Here is a 16,711-nt window from a genome sequence, read left to right on the forward strand (position 1 = left end):
ACCCAGTCTTATGGAGGCGTTTGCACAGTTGTGGTCCCCTCCTCAGATGGCTCTAGCCTGTGTCGAGTTGACATAAAATTAGCCAGCACACCTTTCTCCATTTTTTGTTTTGGGAAAAGGTCTTATGTAGTCTGCTCTGGCCTCCAACCTTCAAAGAACTGGAAGATGACCTTGGACTTCTTATCCCCCTGCCTCTGCTGTAGAATGCTGGGCTCACAGGCATGCCGACCCTGTGCAGCCTCTTCACCACACCCAGCTATGTCTTCATGCTCCGGCACACTTTCTTCCTCTATCGAGGTGGTCGGGTCGCCTTGAAGTCCCACTACAGAAGCCCCGATGCTGCTTGCCAGACTCTGTCCAGCACTTGATCTGCTGAGCAGCTGGAAAGCACCCATCCTTGGCTTCCTGACCAAACTGTGTCCAGCCTCCAAGGGGCACGCCGTGCGGTCTTTGAGGCTCTGCGTCACAGTCTTTCATGGATGGCTGTGAACTTGTCCGTGTATCAGTCTAGATGCCTCTGGGCATATGTCTCAGCTCTTCTGCAATCTGTCTTATGGGAGAGCATCGTCAGCTCCCGGTAAAGGCAGGGCAAGGATCTTCTCTGGGTCTTCTCTTCCTTCCTTTCATTATCCTCCAGGATAATGCAAGTTGCATAATCACTTCCTAAGTTTTGGTTGGTTGAAAGGAAAAATGTTTATATCTGATGTGGAGACAGAACTTAGATATTACTTGGCTCTGTACCTCGGGAGTAATTATTGCCTTGATTTTCATGGCTCGTGAGTTTGTGCCTATTATACTGTAGGTGTGTGTGTGTGTGTGTGTGTGTGTGTGTGTGTGTATGTGTGTGCCTGTGTGCCTGTGTGTGTATGTGTGTGTGCCTGTGTTGTGTGTGTGTGTGCATGTGTGTGTGCGTGTGTGTGTGCGCGCGTGTGTGTGGTGTGCGCTTGGGAGCACTTTTGTGTGCCCTTGTGTGTGCGTGTGTGGAGGCCACTGATTCGCCTTGGGGGCTGTTTTCAGGACCCATCCTCTCTGGTTCTTTTGAGAGTCTCCCAGTGAGGCCTAGAACTCACCCATTCGGCTAAGCAGTGAGCCTCAGGGTCAGCCTTTCCTTCCTTACCCAAAGCTGGGATTAGAAGCACACGCCTTCATGCCTGATCATTGATGTGGGTTTTGGGGATCAAACTCAGGTGCTTATGCTTCCTTACAGGGTATTTTACTGATAGAGTCCTTTTCCCAGACCCTCTAAGACAATGGTTCTCAACCCTCCTAATGCTGCTGTGACCCTTTAATATGGTTCCTCATGTTGTGGTGACCCTTCCCCCAACCATAAAATTTGTTTCTAATTTGTAGCTGTTATTTTGTTACTTTTATCAATCAGTTCGTACAACCTGCAGAATATCTGATATGCAGCCCCTGTGAAAGGGCCATGGAGACCCCCAAAGGGTCACACCCCACAGGTTGAGAACTGCTGCAAGTTTAGAGTCCACGTTCATTTCCCGTGTCACCCGTTTACAGAGGACCTGTTCTGCAGCAGGTACAGAGCCCAGGGATGGTACTTTGAACTGTTTCTTTCCATCTTCTGTAGACAGAGAATGGATCCTGTGGAGAGCAGCATGGCCCAGTGGAAGTAGGTGCAGCCACTTCTGCTGTTCCGAGTTTCTTTGTGTGACTACACTGCCATTGCTTTGAGCAAAGGCAGGCCTGATGGCACCCATCATGCCAGAGCGTTGGCCATGTCCCTTAGAGAGCTCTTCATAAACCCGCTTCTATTTCCAGAGGGGAAACTGGTCCAGGTGGAGCACCACACAGAGATGAGGAGGCTCACTTCGTATGCTGGCTGACTGTTGGTGATTATTCTGTGCTGGCACCTGGGACACCAGAGGAGAGTCACTGGCCATAGGAAGTGTGGGACCTTGAGACAGGATATTTTCAGGGCATGGATCACATCATGAACTCCGCTAGATTGCAAGAATGATCACAGGGAAATGAATTTACTCTAGGGGAATGTAAGAAAGAATCTGGGTATTCTGTTTCCTGAGCTTCCTTTTAATGTGCGTGCATGCATATGTGTGTGCGTGTGTGTCCGTCTGTGTGCGTGTGTTTGTGTGTGTTGCATGCATGTGTATGTGTGCTGAGGCCTGAGGTAGATGCTGACATATTGACATATGACTTTCTACCTCATTACCTTGAGATTGGATCTTTCAATAAAGCTAGAGCTAGGCTGGGGCCAGTGATCCTTAAGTCTCTGCTCCATAGACTGTAGTCACACACATACACACATACACACACACATATATACATAGACACATACACACACATACACACACATACACACACACATATATACATAGACACATACACACACATACACACACATACACATACACACATATACATATACACAATGCACACACATACACATATACACACAGACACACATATACACACACATACACATACATACACATACACATGCATATACACAATGCACACACATACACATATACACACAGACACATATACACACACATACACATACATACATACACACATACACACATAGACACCACACATGTGTGACCACGCCTGGTTTTTTATGTAGGTGCTGGAGTCTGAAGTTAGGTTCTCATGCTTGCCTAGCAAGCAACCTTACCCATGAGCCATCTCTCTAGTCCCCAAAATTGCTTGAGTAAAGTGAATGACAGTTCAGTTTTGATGTCTACTCCAATGCCCAGCCAGTTGACTGGGCGTTAATGAATTAATGAATAATCTCCCCCTTTAACTGTTTTGAAATGTTGTGGCTGGACTTTGGCTACTTTGTGCATTCTTTTTTTCTTCCATCCTTCTCCACCCTTTCAACCCCCTAGATAGGAGAGAGAAAGGATAGAGGGAAAGGGGGCAAAGTTGCTATTAGACTACGTCCTACTGGTTAGGGGGTGCTGAATTCCTCGGGGCAATTTGATCTTTGTCATCAGGATATCTAATATCTAATTTCTTGTTTCTTCTTTGCACATGACTACCTAACAAACCACGACCAACAGCAACCAACCAATAACCTACATCCTACAGCCAACCTCTCAGGGCCCTGGCATTTATATATCCACTGAAGGATACATAAATACCCCAGAATCCCAAATGTCACACAATCAAGGAAGCTATCTGCCACTGACAAAAATCACACCCAGGCTAGAGCATGAGGCAAATCCTAGTCAGCTGCTGCGGACAGCCTGGAGCAGCCTCATATCCCTCACCTGCGATTAAAACAAGAACATATTCTTATTCTGTGTTTCGTTTTTAAGAAACCAAAATTCTCATGACGAAATGTCACAGTTGCTATTAATAAAACCCTGCTGAAGCAGGCAGAGGCAATAACAAAAGTAGGGGACTATCAAACGGGCAAGAGGTGACATGTGTGTCTTCTGCGTGGGGATTAGGGGTTTGGGGTCAGGCCCGGTTTCAAATCCTGGTGTGGTCATTTTCAGCAGAGTATCCTTGAGTGAGTAACGGAATTACCCAGAGCTTCAGACAAGAGGCCATGGATCCAAGGAGGTGGAGTCTGATGTCTCTCTGGCTCCCCTACACGGAAGCCCCACACCCGTGCTCACAGAATAAACCCTGGGTGTTCTTGTCTTCAAGTGTTTGCTTGGTTTCTGACCCTTGCTGGCATGGCCTCCCCCAGTACCCCAACTCTGCTTGAAGCTCCCTATCAGTTTCTGCTAAACTGATCACTGTGGAAGTGTTTTAGGTTTCCAGGGAGGTTTCTAAAATGGTGCAGAGTCTATGGGTCTCCAGTCGAGTTTCTCCTAACGTGATCGTCTCCCACTCTCCCATGAGTCAAGTCTGGAAGCCTTGAGACATCAACACTGTGCTCTGGTTACTTTGTTTCCCTGTGACAGACTCCTGGGACGAAGTGAGACTTACAGAGAAGACATTTTGGTCTGTAGTTCATCCTGGTGGGGGAAAGCAGGCCAGTGAGGACACGGTGATCACAGTTCATCTGCACACAGGAAGCAGGGGAGGAGGGAGGGAGGGAGGGAGGGAAGGAGGGACGAAGGGAGGGAGAGAGAGAGAGAACAGCCAAATATGAAAACAGGAAGTCTAAAACCCCAAAGCTACCCACTCTGTAATGTACTTCCTCCAGCAGCGCTCCATCCCTAGATTTTTCCCCTTTACTTTTTACTTTATCTGTTTGGATGCTTTGCTGTTTGTGTATATATGCCCCATGAATAAGTGGTGTCTGAGGGGGCTGGAGGACAGTGTCGGATATCCTCAAACTGTGTGAGTCGTCGTGTTGGGGCTAGGACTTGAACCCAGGTCCTTTGGAAGAACAGCCACATGTCTTAGGGCTAGAGCTACCCAGCTCCAAGCCTCCATGCTTTAAAGGTTCCACACCCTTTCCACACCGCACCACCAACTGTGGGCCAAGTGTCCCAGGGGACCATTTCTCACTAAAACCGAGACACACGGAAACGCAATAGTAACCAAAACTCAGGCTGCAGCGTATCCCCCATCCCCTCATTCGTGTCCTTGTGCTGTAGGATCGGGTCCAGAGTAGACGTCACGTGGAGCCTCCTGGGGTACAGGTCACCTGGGAGGAAGGTGTCGAGTCCGGTCTGTGCGTGCTTGGTTTTGCCATTCTCAGCTCTAATTGTGCTTCGGATGGCGATCACAATGTGATCCTCAACTGCCTCTTTGCCTCTCTGCTTCTCCGGCACTCGGAGGCCGTTAGAGAGAGAAAGAGGCCCCCGTTCCTCTTCCAGATGCAGGTTCTCAGTGGCCTCATTCAGTTGTTTACTAGTTGCCTGCCACTCTGGCATAAGCAGGAGTGCGCCCTGCTCATCGACACCGCTCTTTATTTCCTTCAGGTATCTCCCCAGCGCATCGCTGTACCACGTGATTTCTATTTTTATTTTTTTTTTTTTTTTTTTTGGTTCTTTTTTTTTTGGAGCTGGGGATCGTACCCCTGGCCTTGCCCTTCCTAGGCAAGCGCTCTACCTCTGAGCTAAATCCCCAACCCCGACGGTTCTATTTTTAACTTTTCAAGGAACCTCCACGTTTTCCACAACAGCTGTGTTGGTGCACATGCCCCCCTCCCCCCGACAGTGTGCACGTTTTTGCTGCGTCCCTGCCAACGTCTGATATCTTCCATTTTGCTGATGCTGATTTCATGCCTCCGCCCCCATTATCCCAGGAGCCTTTGCCCGATGAAGGCAGGTGGTAGCTTACACCTGTTCTCTACTCAGAAGTTTCCACAATTTCACAAACGATTGCATCTTGGCACGGTCAGAGGATGGTGCTAACTCGTTGGGGGTTGGGGCAGTCAGTCCTATGTGGCATCATTTAGCTCCGGGGCCTTTGGGAAAGCTACTGTATGTAGCTGAGTCTTGCTAAGCAAATGCCGGGACTAAGTAATGGGTTACAGTTGCTCTCAGCAGCAAGGGAATCTGGGATTCTTTCAGATAGATTGTTCAGTATGTTATCCACAGAGCCTTGCAAAGCCTATGCTGGTTTCCCACCCCTGGAACACTCCCCGATTTTAAACAACTACCCAGCCAGCACTTGTCAGAGTTGAAGGCATCTGAGCGTGAGCCTGAGCTCTACTTAATTTGAAAGGTTAAAAAAAAAAAGTCACTTTCAAAATACAAGGCAACAGACTCAGAAATGAGCGTGGCACCACTTCCTGTCATCCGTTCTGGTCTCCTCGCCCCCACTGCTCCCCTTCATCAGCAGAGATGACAGAATTCCTCTAGGCAACAGATATTAAACAAGTCTCTCTCCAAGACTGCTCTGCTGCATGGGAGCAGCACACAGAGATTCTCCAAGCACGAGCCAGGTCCCGTTGTCTACACGGCCCCGGGAGTTTGGATGCCGAGAGCAAATCCAGTGAGATGGAGAAGGGCCCCGGGCAGAGGGGAGCTGTGCGAGATCGGGGGAGGAGGAGCAGAGCCAGCGAGCAGAGCTTGGGGAAGTGGGGTTGTCTAACATAACACCTGCCTCCCGCCAGCTCGTGGGTTGGCATGCCGGCCCCATTGCTCCATTCTTCCAGTAGCCCTGGTTGGTGGCATTCCTGTCAGTTGGCCAAACTGAGCAACAGAGGCCTCCTTTTGTTTGCTGGGGCCACCTCACTGGTAGGTGCCAGAGCCAAGCTTCTGAGTCCAGATTCGTCTGCATTTTGTTGTCACGGACATGAACTGGCAGCCAAGGGTCAGAGACGCCGGGAGAAAGGCCAGGAGTGATAGTCTTGGCATTGCCACAGTTGGAGACACAGAGGTGTCCGCCGGGCCTGGAGAGCTCGGCACACCTCTGAGGGCAGCCATTCAAGGTCAGGTCCTTACAGTTGATTAGGGTCCTGACTTTCCACAGCTAGGGTCCTTGGCACAATGTTGGCCCCACCTTGACGACCACGGCTATCTCTTCCATCTCTGTGGTTAGTGTGGTCACACCCACAGAGTTCCTTCTGCCACAGGAAAGGAGAGAGTCACAGGTCTGACCACATGTGTCCTCGTAATAGGCCCTGCCCGCTTTAGATGTCAACCCATTACCGTGTACACATTGTTCTGTTGGCACGCCTCAATTTATGTGTAAATCAGGAAGCTGGCAAGGAAATTAAAAATGAAGGTAGTCCAGTGGGGCTCTAGATTTGACCAGAAGGGTGAAGAACAGTGGTTACCATGGAGCGGTCCACCCGTGTTGTCTGGATCCTCTCCAAGCATCCCAGAGTCCAGCATGGCCTCTGAAGAGGTTGGCTATCTGCTCCATCATAAATAATGTATCTGTGAGAACTTGGCGTGTTTCTCATGCCCAGGGACATGAGTTAGCTGTGGCAGTCTTCTTGAGGATCTAGGGGACAGGCCTGGTAGAATAAACCCTATGAAAATGAATTTTATTAGGTTACCTTACATGATATAGTCTGGCTGCCCAGTAATGGCTTCCGTCTGCATTGGAAGCCTGGGGATGCTGGCTCTGTTATTGGTGAAGAAATGCTTCAGGAACGGAGCAGACGAAGTTGCCAGCATGGTGAAGGCAAGCAGGCAAAAAACTGATGTTTTGTTTTGTTTGTTTGTTTTTCCATTTCTTTTTATCTGGGTTGCCCTTGGGAGGTGCCACTCACATTTAGGGGAGGTCTTTTCTTCTGAGAGTGTGATCAAGGAAACCTCTGACGGCAGACAGTGCCAAGGGGCTTGTCTTTTAATTGATTCCAGACCCAAGCAAGTTGACAACCAAGTTTAGCCATCACAGGCAGAAAACAGCCTTGGTTCCTGAGATGCTGAGGAGAATGTTGGAGTAGGTTTTTGAAATAGGAACGGGCCAGACTGAGGTGCCCAGCTGAGGTGACGCTGGGCAGAGTGGCTTCGTTGCCTCGCAGTGTGTAGAGAGTTCGGATGGTCTGACAAGTTGGCTTTCCCTGGGTCTTAAATGGTTTTGAAACTGTTGAAGTGGGAGCCGAGTGGGGCATGGATTCCTGGTCGGGTCAGGTTCACAGAGGAGAATGAGGAGTGAGTCTGTGTCCCATCCCTGTGCAGATGGTGAACTTACAAGGGCTGTGGAAGCCTAAAGCTGACGAGTAGAATTCTGGACGGGGAGTCTCCGGATCCTTCTGTGGTCTCTCATGACAGTGCAGGCTCATGGTATGAACTGGTCAATCTCTGCACCGGTCTAGTTGAGACGACATAATTTCTTCCTTTCTGGAGCGTCAAAGGCACAGGCAGAGTTCCATGGGTGACATGAAGACCTTTGCTGGGACAACCAGTTCCCCGAGCATGCGGCTCTGTGTGAGCCATGGCTAGCAGAAGGCAATCCACGGCTTCCTGCGTGGATTGTTCTCCGTCTTGCCGTCCTAACGCCTGGTTGTCACTCCGCGTGTTATTTCGGAGACTGGTGATGTGGCATAATTAAGTAAAATTTAGAAACCCATTCAACATTGTCTATGTCGTCTGTGACTGTTACGACAGGTGGTGGGTGGACTCTAGCCACGACGATGTCACAGCATGCGTAAGATTAAAAAGCCACAGGCGAATGATTAATTCGGTCAGCCCCGGAGAACACTTTGTCAAATTGAGCTTGTTGACCTGTGAGAGCAGCTGCACGTCTCTCTTCCGGTCACTGGGTTGACTGCGGTGCCGGTTGGCCCGCATCTGCCGCTTACTGCCCGTATTTAAGATTCAATTCCTCTCCCCATTTCTAGTGTGTGTGTGTGTGTGTGTGTGTGTGTGTGTGTGTGTGTGTGCATGTGTGTGTGTGCACGTTTGCATGTGGGAGTGTCTTCGTTTATTTTTCTGTCGGTGTGATACAATGCTGACCAAAAGAAACTCGGGGAAAAAGGGTTTACTTCACCTTAAAACTAAGTCCTAGGTCATAGCCCATCACAGAGGGAGACCATGGCAGAAGTCAAGGCAGGACCCTGGGTAGGAAATCATACAGAAACAAGGAACACTGCTCATTCCAAGCCTCGCATTCAACTACTGCTTTTATGTAACCCAGCACTACCTGCCCAGGGGTGTGTCACTGCCCACAGTGGCCTGGGCCCTTTCACATCTGTCAAGAAAATGCCACACAGAGAGATGCCTACAGGCCATTCTGGTGGAGCTGATTCCTCAGTTCCGGTCCCCTCTTGGGGGTGGGGGCAAGTTGACAACCAAGATTAGCCAGCACAGTGGGTATGCATCCACATGCACGTACACTCTTATGGAGGTCACAGATCAACTCTGGTGTTGTTAGACAGTTTGTTTATTGAGACAGGGTCTCTCCTGGAACCGGGAGCTGTCAATTTGTCTAGGCTGGGTGGCCAGCATTCCCAGGGGATCTGCCTGTCTCTACCTCCCCAGAGCTCGGATTTCAAGCATGGGCTGCTACACTCCGCTTTAAATACGGATTCAGGAGGATTTGACTTAGGCCCTCCTGCTTGTATAGGGAATGTTTCACTCCCGGAACCCATATCCCCAGCCTGCGATTCAATTTCTTTTTCCACAAATAACAGAGAACACCTGTCTCCTGGGGTGCAGATGACAAGACAAGATATCAAATACAAACCTTGGTGCCTAGAAATGGCTGTTGATCAATAGTTATTAGCTCCACTCTTCAGTTTTAGAGAGGAGGACACTGCAGGAACTAATCTGACATTGATGGACTGACGTCTTCAGACGTTTCACACGCCGTCACATGACACAAGGGGGAAGACCCACCGCTGTTGACGTGCCAGAGAGCGGGAAAAGAGCAAGGAGGGAAACATGGAAGGAGACACCTGTCATCCAACACAAGGAGGATCTCTGTAATAATCAGCTGTGCTCTAATGCAGTGGAGCCCGTGGAATTATGAACAATTTGTCTAGGGAGCTTGAAATTGGAACAGCATCTCTCAACAGCCTTAGGACTCACATCTGGGGCCACATGTCTCTTGGCTGTCAGGGGCTGTGATGTGCGTGGGAGGGTGTTTATCACCAGACGTAGCCTCCTCCCCCACTCCCAGTGTGACAAAGCGACTCCCATGTCACCTGTCCCTAGAGTGCAAAAATCACGCTTGGATAAGAACTCCAGTGTCTGAGCCTTCACAGGAGCAAACTGGACCCCATCCTTTCAGATCAGAAACCCTGCCTCAAACTGGGTTTCTTTATCTTACGTGGTTTTATTAGCGCGTATTAACTACATTATACACAGTAGTGGATCTCATGACATCCTCATACATATATGTTATGTATTTTTGATCATATCGACTCCCCTTACCCTCTCGTTGCCCCTCCCTTTCCTGCTGACGCCTTTCCTCTCCTCATCTAGCCCCTCTGTAAGTTTCATGCCTTTGCCGTTTGGTGACCCAGTGTGTTTCACGCTTACGGGAGTGTGAGTGAAGGGTTGTTTACAAAAGCTCAGGCTACTTGCCAGTGGCCTTTCCTTTGTCAAGTTAGGTTCATAAACAAGAATTCGGGGGGAACTTTTGCTAGTCTCCTGGTTGAGACAGTACCTGCCACCTGGGTTAAAGGCCTAACAAGTGTGAACTCTCGTGGCTTATTTTAGGATGAAGAGAACAACGAGGCTCCTCCTTGGAAGGCCTTGGTTGACTCTCGCCATCCTCAAAGCCTTATGGGTTGGTTTTTCCACCTCTTGGAAGGTGGAGGACTCCCTCCTCAGAAAGCCTTATGGGCTGGTCTTTCTCCTCGGGGGGTGGGAGTGGTATGGGTTATTCCCCTACCCCCCCAAAGCCTTATGGTTGGTTAATGACTCGCTTCTCCCTGTGGTTTCTCCAGGTCATGTTAGCGGCTTCCTATTGGTCACTGCTCGCACCAGCGGTTGAGATGGCCACCTCCTCAGGGGGCTTTGGTGCCTTCGCCTTCTTCCCAGTGGCCGTTGGCTTCACCCTGGGAGCTGCTTTTGTCTACCTGGCTGACCTCCTGATGCCCCACCTGGTGAGTATCGTTGTCCCGCTCTGGGAAGCAGATTTCTCTCTGCTTGCCTTGCTGGATCCATTCCTACCTCAGATGGTTGGTGGAGTCTAAACAGACAGGTCGTCAGAAGGAGTGAGTGGTGATTCCTTCCATCAAGAAAGCACCCACCCGCCTGTTAGCATGACTAATTCCTCGCTGTTCACTCCTTGCTGAGTTCAGATTTTGAATGTCAGATGTGTAAATGGTAGCCGTTGTGGAGCGCTCACGTACATTTACGTGATCAACCGGAACTGGGGGGAGGGGGACGGGCTTAGGATCGTGGTTCTAGGAGAGCTTGAGAGCTGACGGAGTCATCAGGGAAATAACAACACAGCCAAAGATAGAAAGACCTTTACAAGTTCCTCACATACACCCAGGTTTACAGGAAGTGGCAGGTGGAGGGGGAGTCTGAGAGGTTGGAGTTCACCTCTGACATTTATGGCCACGTGTTCTCTGAGCTCCAGGTTTCCCCTCCCTACCATCCGGAGACTGTAAGATGTGAACAGTAACGAAAACATCAGTGTTGGGGAGAACCAGAGCTATCGAGCTTCCGGGTGGGAACCAGACAGGTGGTTTGGGCTTGGTTTGAGCATCCCTTTCTGGCTTGAACTGCTTGGCCAAGCAGAGAGCCACGGCCAGACTGTGTGTCGGCAGCCAGGAGAAGCCTTTAGCTAAACTCTTGTTACCACAGCGCATGCTATTGGCAGAGCAGATAAGGGTTGATGTCACTCACAGGGTGGGATGTGTGTCAGGTCCCCGTACCACATACCTGCTCAGTAGGTCTTGGATGGAGGTACCTCCAGGTTGGTGCCTGGTTCACTGCTCACCCAGAAAGGGGAGGGGCATGTGAGAAAAGTGAGATTGTTTTTCTGTTAGATGGAGTCGGGGATGTGCTCCAGGACACAGCGGAACCGCTCTTGTGTGTGTATTCTCTCCCTCTGCTTCTCCTGTATCCCCCTCCCTTATATATTCTCTCGCCCTCCCTCCCTCTCTCCCTGTCTGTCTTCTTCCCTCCCTCCTTCCCTATTTCCCTTTGCCTCCTTCCTTCCTTTCTATGTAACCCGGGCTAGCCCTGAACTCAGTCTTCCTGCTTCAACTCCCAAACGCTGGGATTTCAGGCCAGTGCATCCATGTCTGAGCCTTTCCTCCTGTCTCACCTTAAATGACCAGCTCGAGAGAGGAAAGGTTGATCTAGATCGCTGGGCCTGGGGCTGCCACAAGACTTATCACTTGCAGGGCACACGTACTCGAACACATCCCCTGGACCTAGTCGGATGCGACGGCCGCACGGCCGGCTGGCGATAGTTTCCTAAGGAACCACCATCTGTCAGCTGCTGTCTTTCCTCTGGAAGCTTGAATGGCACAGTCTGTTTCTGCCCCCTGGACGTTTTTTTTTTTTTTTGCTGTCAGATCTAACTGTATGTGCTGGTGGCTTTTAGAAACCATCACGGGGAGCTGAGGATTCTTAGAACTGTCTAGCTGTGTGTCAACTTCTCTTTGGGAGATTTCCCACTCATACGGGAAGGAAAGTCATGACCAGAGGGGCCCACACGGCTGAGCAGTGGTTTGAAGTGGCTCAGTGGCTCTGCACTGCCCTTGCTCGCCTCCCGTTCTGCTTGCTTACTAGGGCCACCTGGGCTCCTAAGCCAGTCTCTCATTCAGGGCCCTCCAGTCGTGATTGGCCAGCCTTACTGGGACCTGGGAGAGGGGGGGAACGGTGAGGGGACCAGACTTGGCGGCAGGTGTATTTGACCAGCTGCCTGAGCAGAGGGGATTTCTCTGGGCAGTGTAAATACTCATTGGCTACTTTGTACCGTGCTGCGTGCTGCGTGCTTTCTTTGTTGTTATTGTTAATCTTTGGCTCGTGTTTGTTTTAATTAATCTGTGCTTTAGATACAGAGATGCTTCGGGGCAAGCTCTGGGTAGATAATACAGAAAGTCAGAAATGATTGCGGAGTGGATGCTAAAGGCTGTGGGGTGGGGTTGCAGAAGGGCTGAGAAAGAGGTGCCCTAACCTTCGGTGCCCAGACCTCACTCGTTGGCAGAAGATTCAGTAAACATCTGACCTGGAACACTAGAGCAGAAATTAATTGCTACTCTTAATGGGAGAAGGGGAACGCGTCTCAGAATGTCTGACAAATAGGCAGGCTTTGTTTATGATCACTCCAGCTTCTGAATGCAAATGTCCGCAGAGTCGTGGGCAGAAGTAGCCTGCTGCCCTGCACTTGGAGGCTGGCTAAAGGTTTCCCTCCCGTGTCTCTGTTAATTTGCTTCCCAGACCTGAAAAGGGCTGCAACTTGGCCCTTCCACAGGTGCCACGTGGAGTGCCAATTAATGGTTTTTGATGACGGAATCCCTGTGGTTATCCCATATCGACTGAGCACGGGCAGGGTATGGACCTTCTGGGGCAGCGAGACTTGATTCCCTGGAAGCCTACTGCTCCCGGAACTTGGGAGCCAATGGCTTTCGAGGCCGTGGGGAGATTGGGGGGGGGTGCAGGTGCATTTAACTTGAGTCCTCTTCAGTTTTTAATCCATTGAACCTTACTGCAGAGTCAGAGCGGGCAGTCAGTGGTCCTGGAGGAGCAGGGGAAGGCAGGAGGCCAGAAAGCCCTTGGTATTGGCTGGCTGGCCTTTCCATGTATGCCTGTGCGTGCCTGGTAATGGAATCTTGTTTTCCATCACCCACAGTGTGTTCTCCCCCTCCTCCCATCTCCCTTTGGGCCTCTGACATCTTAAAGAGACTGCAGGAGAGGCTGGAGTGGGAAGAGGAAGCAGCGGTGCTTGCGGCTCTCTGTGGCTCTCTCCTGCGTGTGAAACTGTATGTCCCCGCCTGAGCACGCTCTGAGTGGGAGTAGAGGACACCAGCTTCCTCCCTGGTTCTGTTATGTCTCCAGTGTCTATCAGGTTTCCTTGTGTCGGCCAGGACGACGGCTTTATAAAAACGCCACTATGTGGGACAGTCACGCAGAGCACGCTCATGCTGGGGACAGTTTTTGGAGGGCAGGAGCTGCTTCGAGGAACTTCCTGTGATTGATGTCTGAAGTGACATGTTGCGTGAGGCAAACTTTGACCACCAGAGGGGTGCTTGCACGTATCTCTGTCCTTTGTGGATGTTCTCCACCGCTAACATTCTTCATGTGCATTTACGAAGACCGAGAGAGAAGAGCGAGCCCTGTGCAGTTCTACTCACAAGTTGGTGGGATAAAGCTGGTACAGTGGGGAAGCCCGACTGCAGCTACAGCAGAAGGGAGACTTGGTCCTCTCCATCAGACTTTCCCATCGCTCTAAGCCTTTATATGTAGTCCTGCCTCTCTCTGTGAGCTGCACTTCAGGCTGGAGCGTCTTACACACACACACACACACACACACACACACACACACACACACACACACACACAGAGTATGAATGTGTGTCTGTGTCTGTACACACATGTCATGAGTGTGTAGATACCAGAGGTCAACTTTAGGTGTTGACATTGGTCTTTGAGACAGGCTCTTTAACTGGGTCCTGAGGCTCACTAATTCAGCCAGGCTGGCCAGCCAGCGCACTCTAGGCGTCTGAACACAGCAAACACTTTACTGGTGGATCCACCTCCCCAGGGCCTGTGCAGTTTCTTGTAGGGTTGAGCTAGAGAGATGGCTGTGGATGCTGCCATAGCCACTGGGCGGGCACAGCGTGTTCTTAAGCAGAGCCCACACTGGACATCTTTTCCCTAAGCGCCCCTGCTAGCTGTGAGGGGATTCCCTGAGGGGCACGCCGTGCTCAGGAATCTGAGACGCTGATTAACACTCCACTTCTGAGTGGAGAACCAGCATGCGTGTGACCGTGGAGGTCCTGGCTAGGGGATATTAGGAAAGACTTCGTGTTTACAGAGCATCACTGACTAAGGGACCCCTGGTGTCCTGAAACCCCAGGCTTTGCCCTAGATAGGGCTTTAGGAAGCTGCATGCCTAGCATCTTTTCTCAGGTACAAATGGCACAGCTGTGATAGAGGCAGACTCTCCAGCTGTTGGGGACACCCACAGCCTCCTGTGGCTCCTAGAAATGTAGTCACATACAGCTTGGGGACCCCATTGGCTTGAGGCAACTCTCTAATACAGTACTGTCACTGACTTAGAGAAAACAGTGCCTTGGACTGGAGGGGTCCCGCACTGTCTGAGCCTTTGTCCAGAAGGCTTGTGGTTCTGGGTTCCCTCCTCAGTACCACAAAACAGCAACGGCCAAGCAATTTAACCGTTCTGTGGACATGCGTGAGGACCCATGTGGGTGGTGGGAGTACATGCTGTGAACTGTCTTTCCCCGTCGACATGCTATGTCTTTTGGGGCAGGCATGTAGATGGCTCTGTGTATGCTTGTGCTTTAGCTGTCCTGGCTCACTGAGATGGCAGAGGGCCAGGAGCTTGCTGCCTGCTCGTCAGTTTTCAACCAGGGCTATAAATTACATCGGACAGTGCTGTTGTTCCCGAAGGACTCAGAGTGGAACTGTATGAGAAACACTCACACACACACACACACACACACACACACACACACACACAGAGAGAGAGAGAGAGAGAGAGAGAGAGAGAGAGAGAGAGAGAGAGAGCATTTTCTGAGGGAAACTCCTTAAGCCTCCAGTGGTTCTCGTCATCATAGACCGTCTTCGTCTCGGTAGGGAGGCTCGAATGTGGACATGTGTGCTTGGAACCTTCTAAAACCTGAGCTTGCTCCCCCATCCTTTTGATGTCAGGCCATAAAGTTGTGACTGTCCTCTCGTGCCATAGCTTGAGTCAGGAAACATTTCAGGATCCACATATGTAGAAGTCATGGGCAGCTGGGGTGGTAAAGACACCGGGCGTGCACTCAAGCTAGTGGCACACGGGGGCTGGGACAGGGCTGGCTTGGCCATAGTCTGCAGCTCTCTCTCTCTTGAGTCAGGTGGCTGTTGCTTCCTTCATAGGACACCCCCTCGCTGTATCTCACTGCTCACCAGAACTCGGATTGGTTGGGCTAAGGAGTCAGAGTCCCAGGGAGTTGGAGGGAAAAAGCGGTGTCAGGAAAACAAAAACAAAAACAAAACCAGATAGTGCGGTTTTGGAACAGAGATGAGTTTTGGCCAGTTTGTACTGAAGGAGAGGGTCCAGTTAAAGCCAGTGGGGATAAGTCATTCTCTCTCACATGCAGTCTTGGGGATGCCTGAGGTACGATGGAAGAGGTGGGATTTGTTTCTTTTTTAACCCCTTGTCTCAGACACAGCTTGCCTCTGACCACAGCCAGTGTCCCAGTGTCCTCAGGAAATCCCCTTTTCTCAACACACAGGTGACGAGAGGGAGAGCTGCCACTCTCCCGTGATGTGTGTGGGGGTGGGGTGTTATGAACTTTTATCACACAAATCATAAAATCATTAAACATAATGTCAGTGGTTGGCAACAGCCATCTGGGCCAGTGGGTTCTTGTTTCTCCCTGTTGAACAGCTCGGGGCTGAGCGTGTGAGTCTTGCTATGCACATGACCCTTTGTGTCATGAGAGAAGGACCTGGGCTGGAGTTGAGCTGGCTGTCCCCTGGCTGCTCACCCTCCGGCAGCCTCCCTGCCCCCATCTCTGCAGCAGGTTCTTTAGCTAGGAGCCATCCCCATCCTCACGCGCTCTCTCTCTATGGTTGGACAGTGCTCCCTGTATCCCTTGGACCAGCCCAGCTTTAGCCGCAAAGTTGGGCTTGCTGCTCGCTCTGAAAGCTGGGAAGGGCCCTCGTGCATACCCAGCCCGGTGCCAACACCAGGAATGACGTGCCAGAGATGATTCTAGTTGATTCTGAGTGTAAACCTACGAGAAGGAGGAGCAGATAGAATGTCAGTGGAGAAGCTGCGAGCGGGCCAGCCCAGCATCCGGTGGCTAAGATGAGCATCCTTTATAGGTGGTCGCATGGTGGTCGTGCACTCTGGGTCGCTTGACTACTCAGCGGCCTGCTCTCTGCTGATCACCAGCAAAGTCGAGATCAGGCACATGTTACCGTAAGTGGTTATATGTAGACAGCGGTGCATGTGGGTGCATTTCCACACACATTCACACTTGCATATGTGCAGTTCAGACGGCATACACACACACACACACACACACACACACACACACACACACACACACACACACACTCATGAACCCGTGTCTTCTGGGTGGCTCCCGTCCTGTCAGCCTTATGAACTAAGACCCTAGTGTTGAACAGGATGGCAGTGGCTACACAGTGCAGAAGAGTGGCTAGGGACAGGCTGCCAGAAGCAGCCTCCGGCAGAAGCTGGTGTTCAGCCCCGAGATCTGGAC

The 16,711-nt window shown here is 50.8% G+C and overlaps 1 protein-coding gene across 1 annotated transcript in view; it reads left to right on the forward strand.

Moving 5' to 3' along the window:
* Positions 1-16,711, forward strand: part of Slc39a11 (solute carrier family 39 member 11) — a 412,294-nt gene that overhangs the window by 115,177 nt on the left and 280,406 nt on the right. The window contains exon 4 of the mRNA XM_032912669.1: positions 10,238-10,396. Within this exon, the coding sequence (XP_032768560.1) occupies positions 10,238-10,396 (159 nt within the window). The remainder of the gene's footprint in view (positions 1-10,237; positions 10,397-16,711) is intronic.

This window comes from Rattus rattus, chromosome 9 (genome assembly GCF_011064425.1).
Source record: "Rattus rattus isolate New Zealand chromosome 9, Rrattus_CSIRO_v1, whole genome shotgun sequence".
NCBI classification, from domain to species: Eukaryota; Metazoa; Chordata; class Mammalia; order Rodentia; family Muridae; genus Rattus; species Rattus rattus.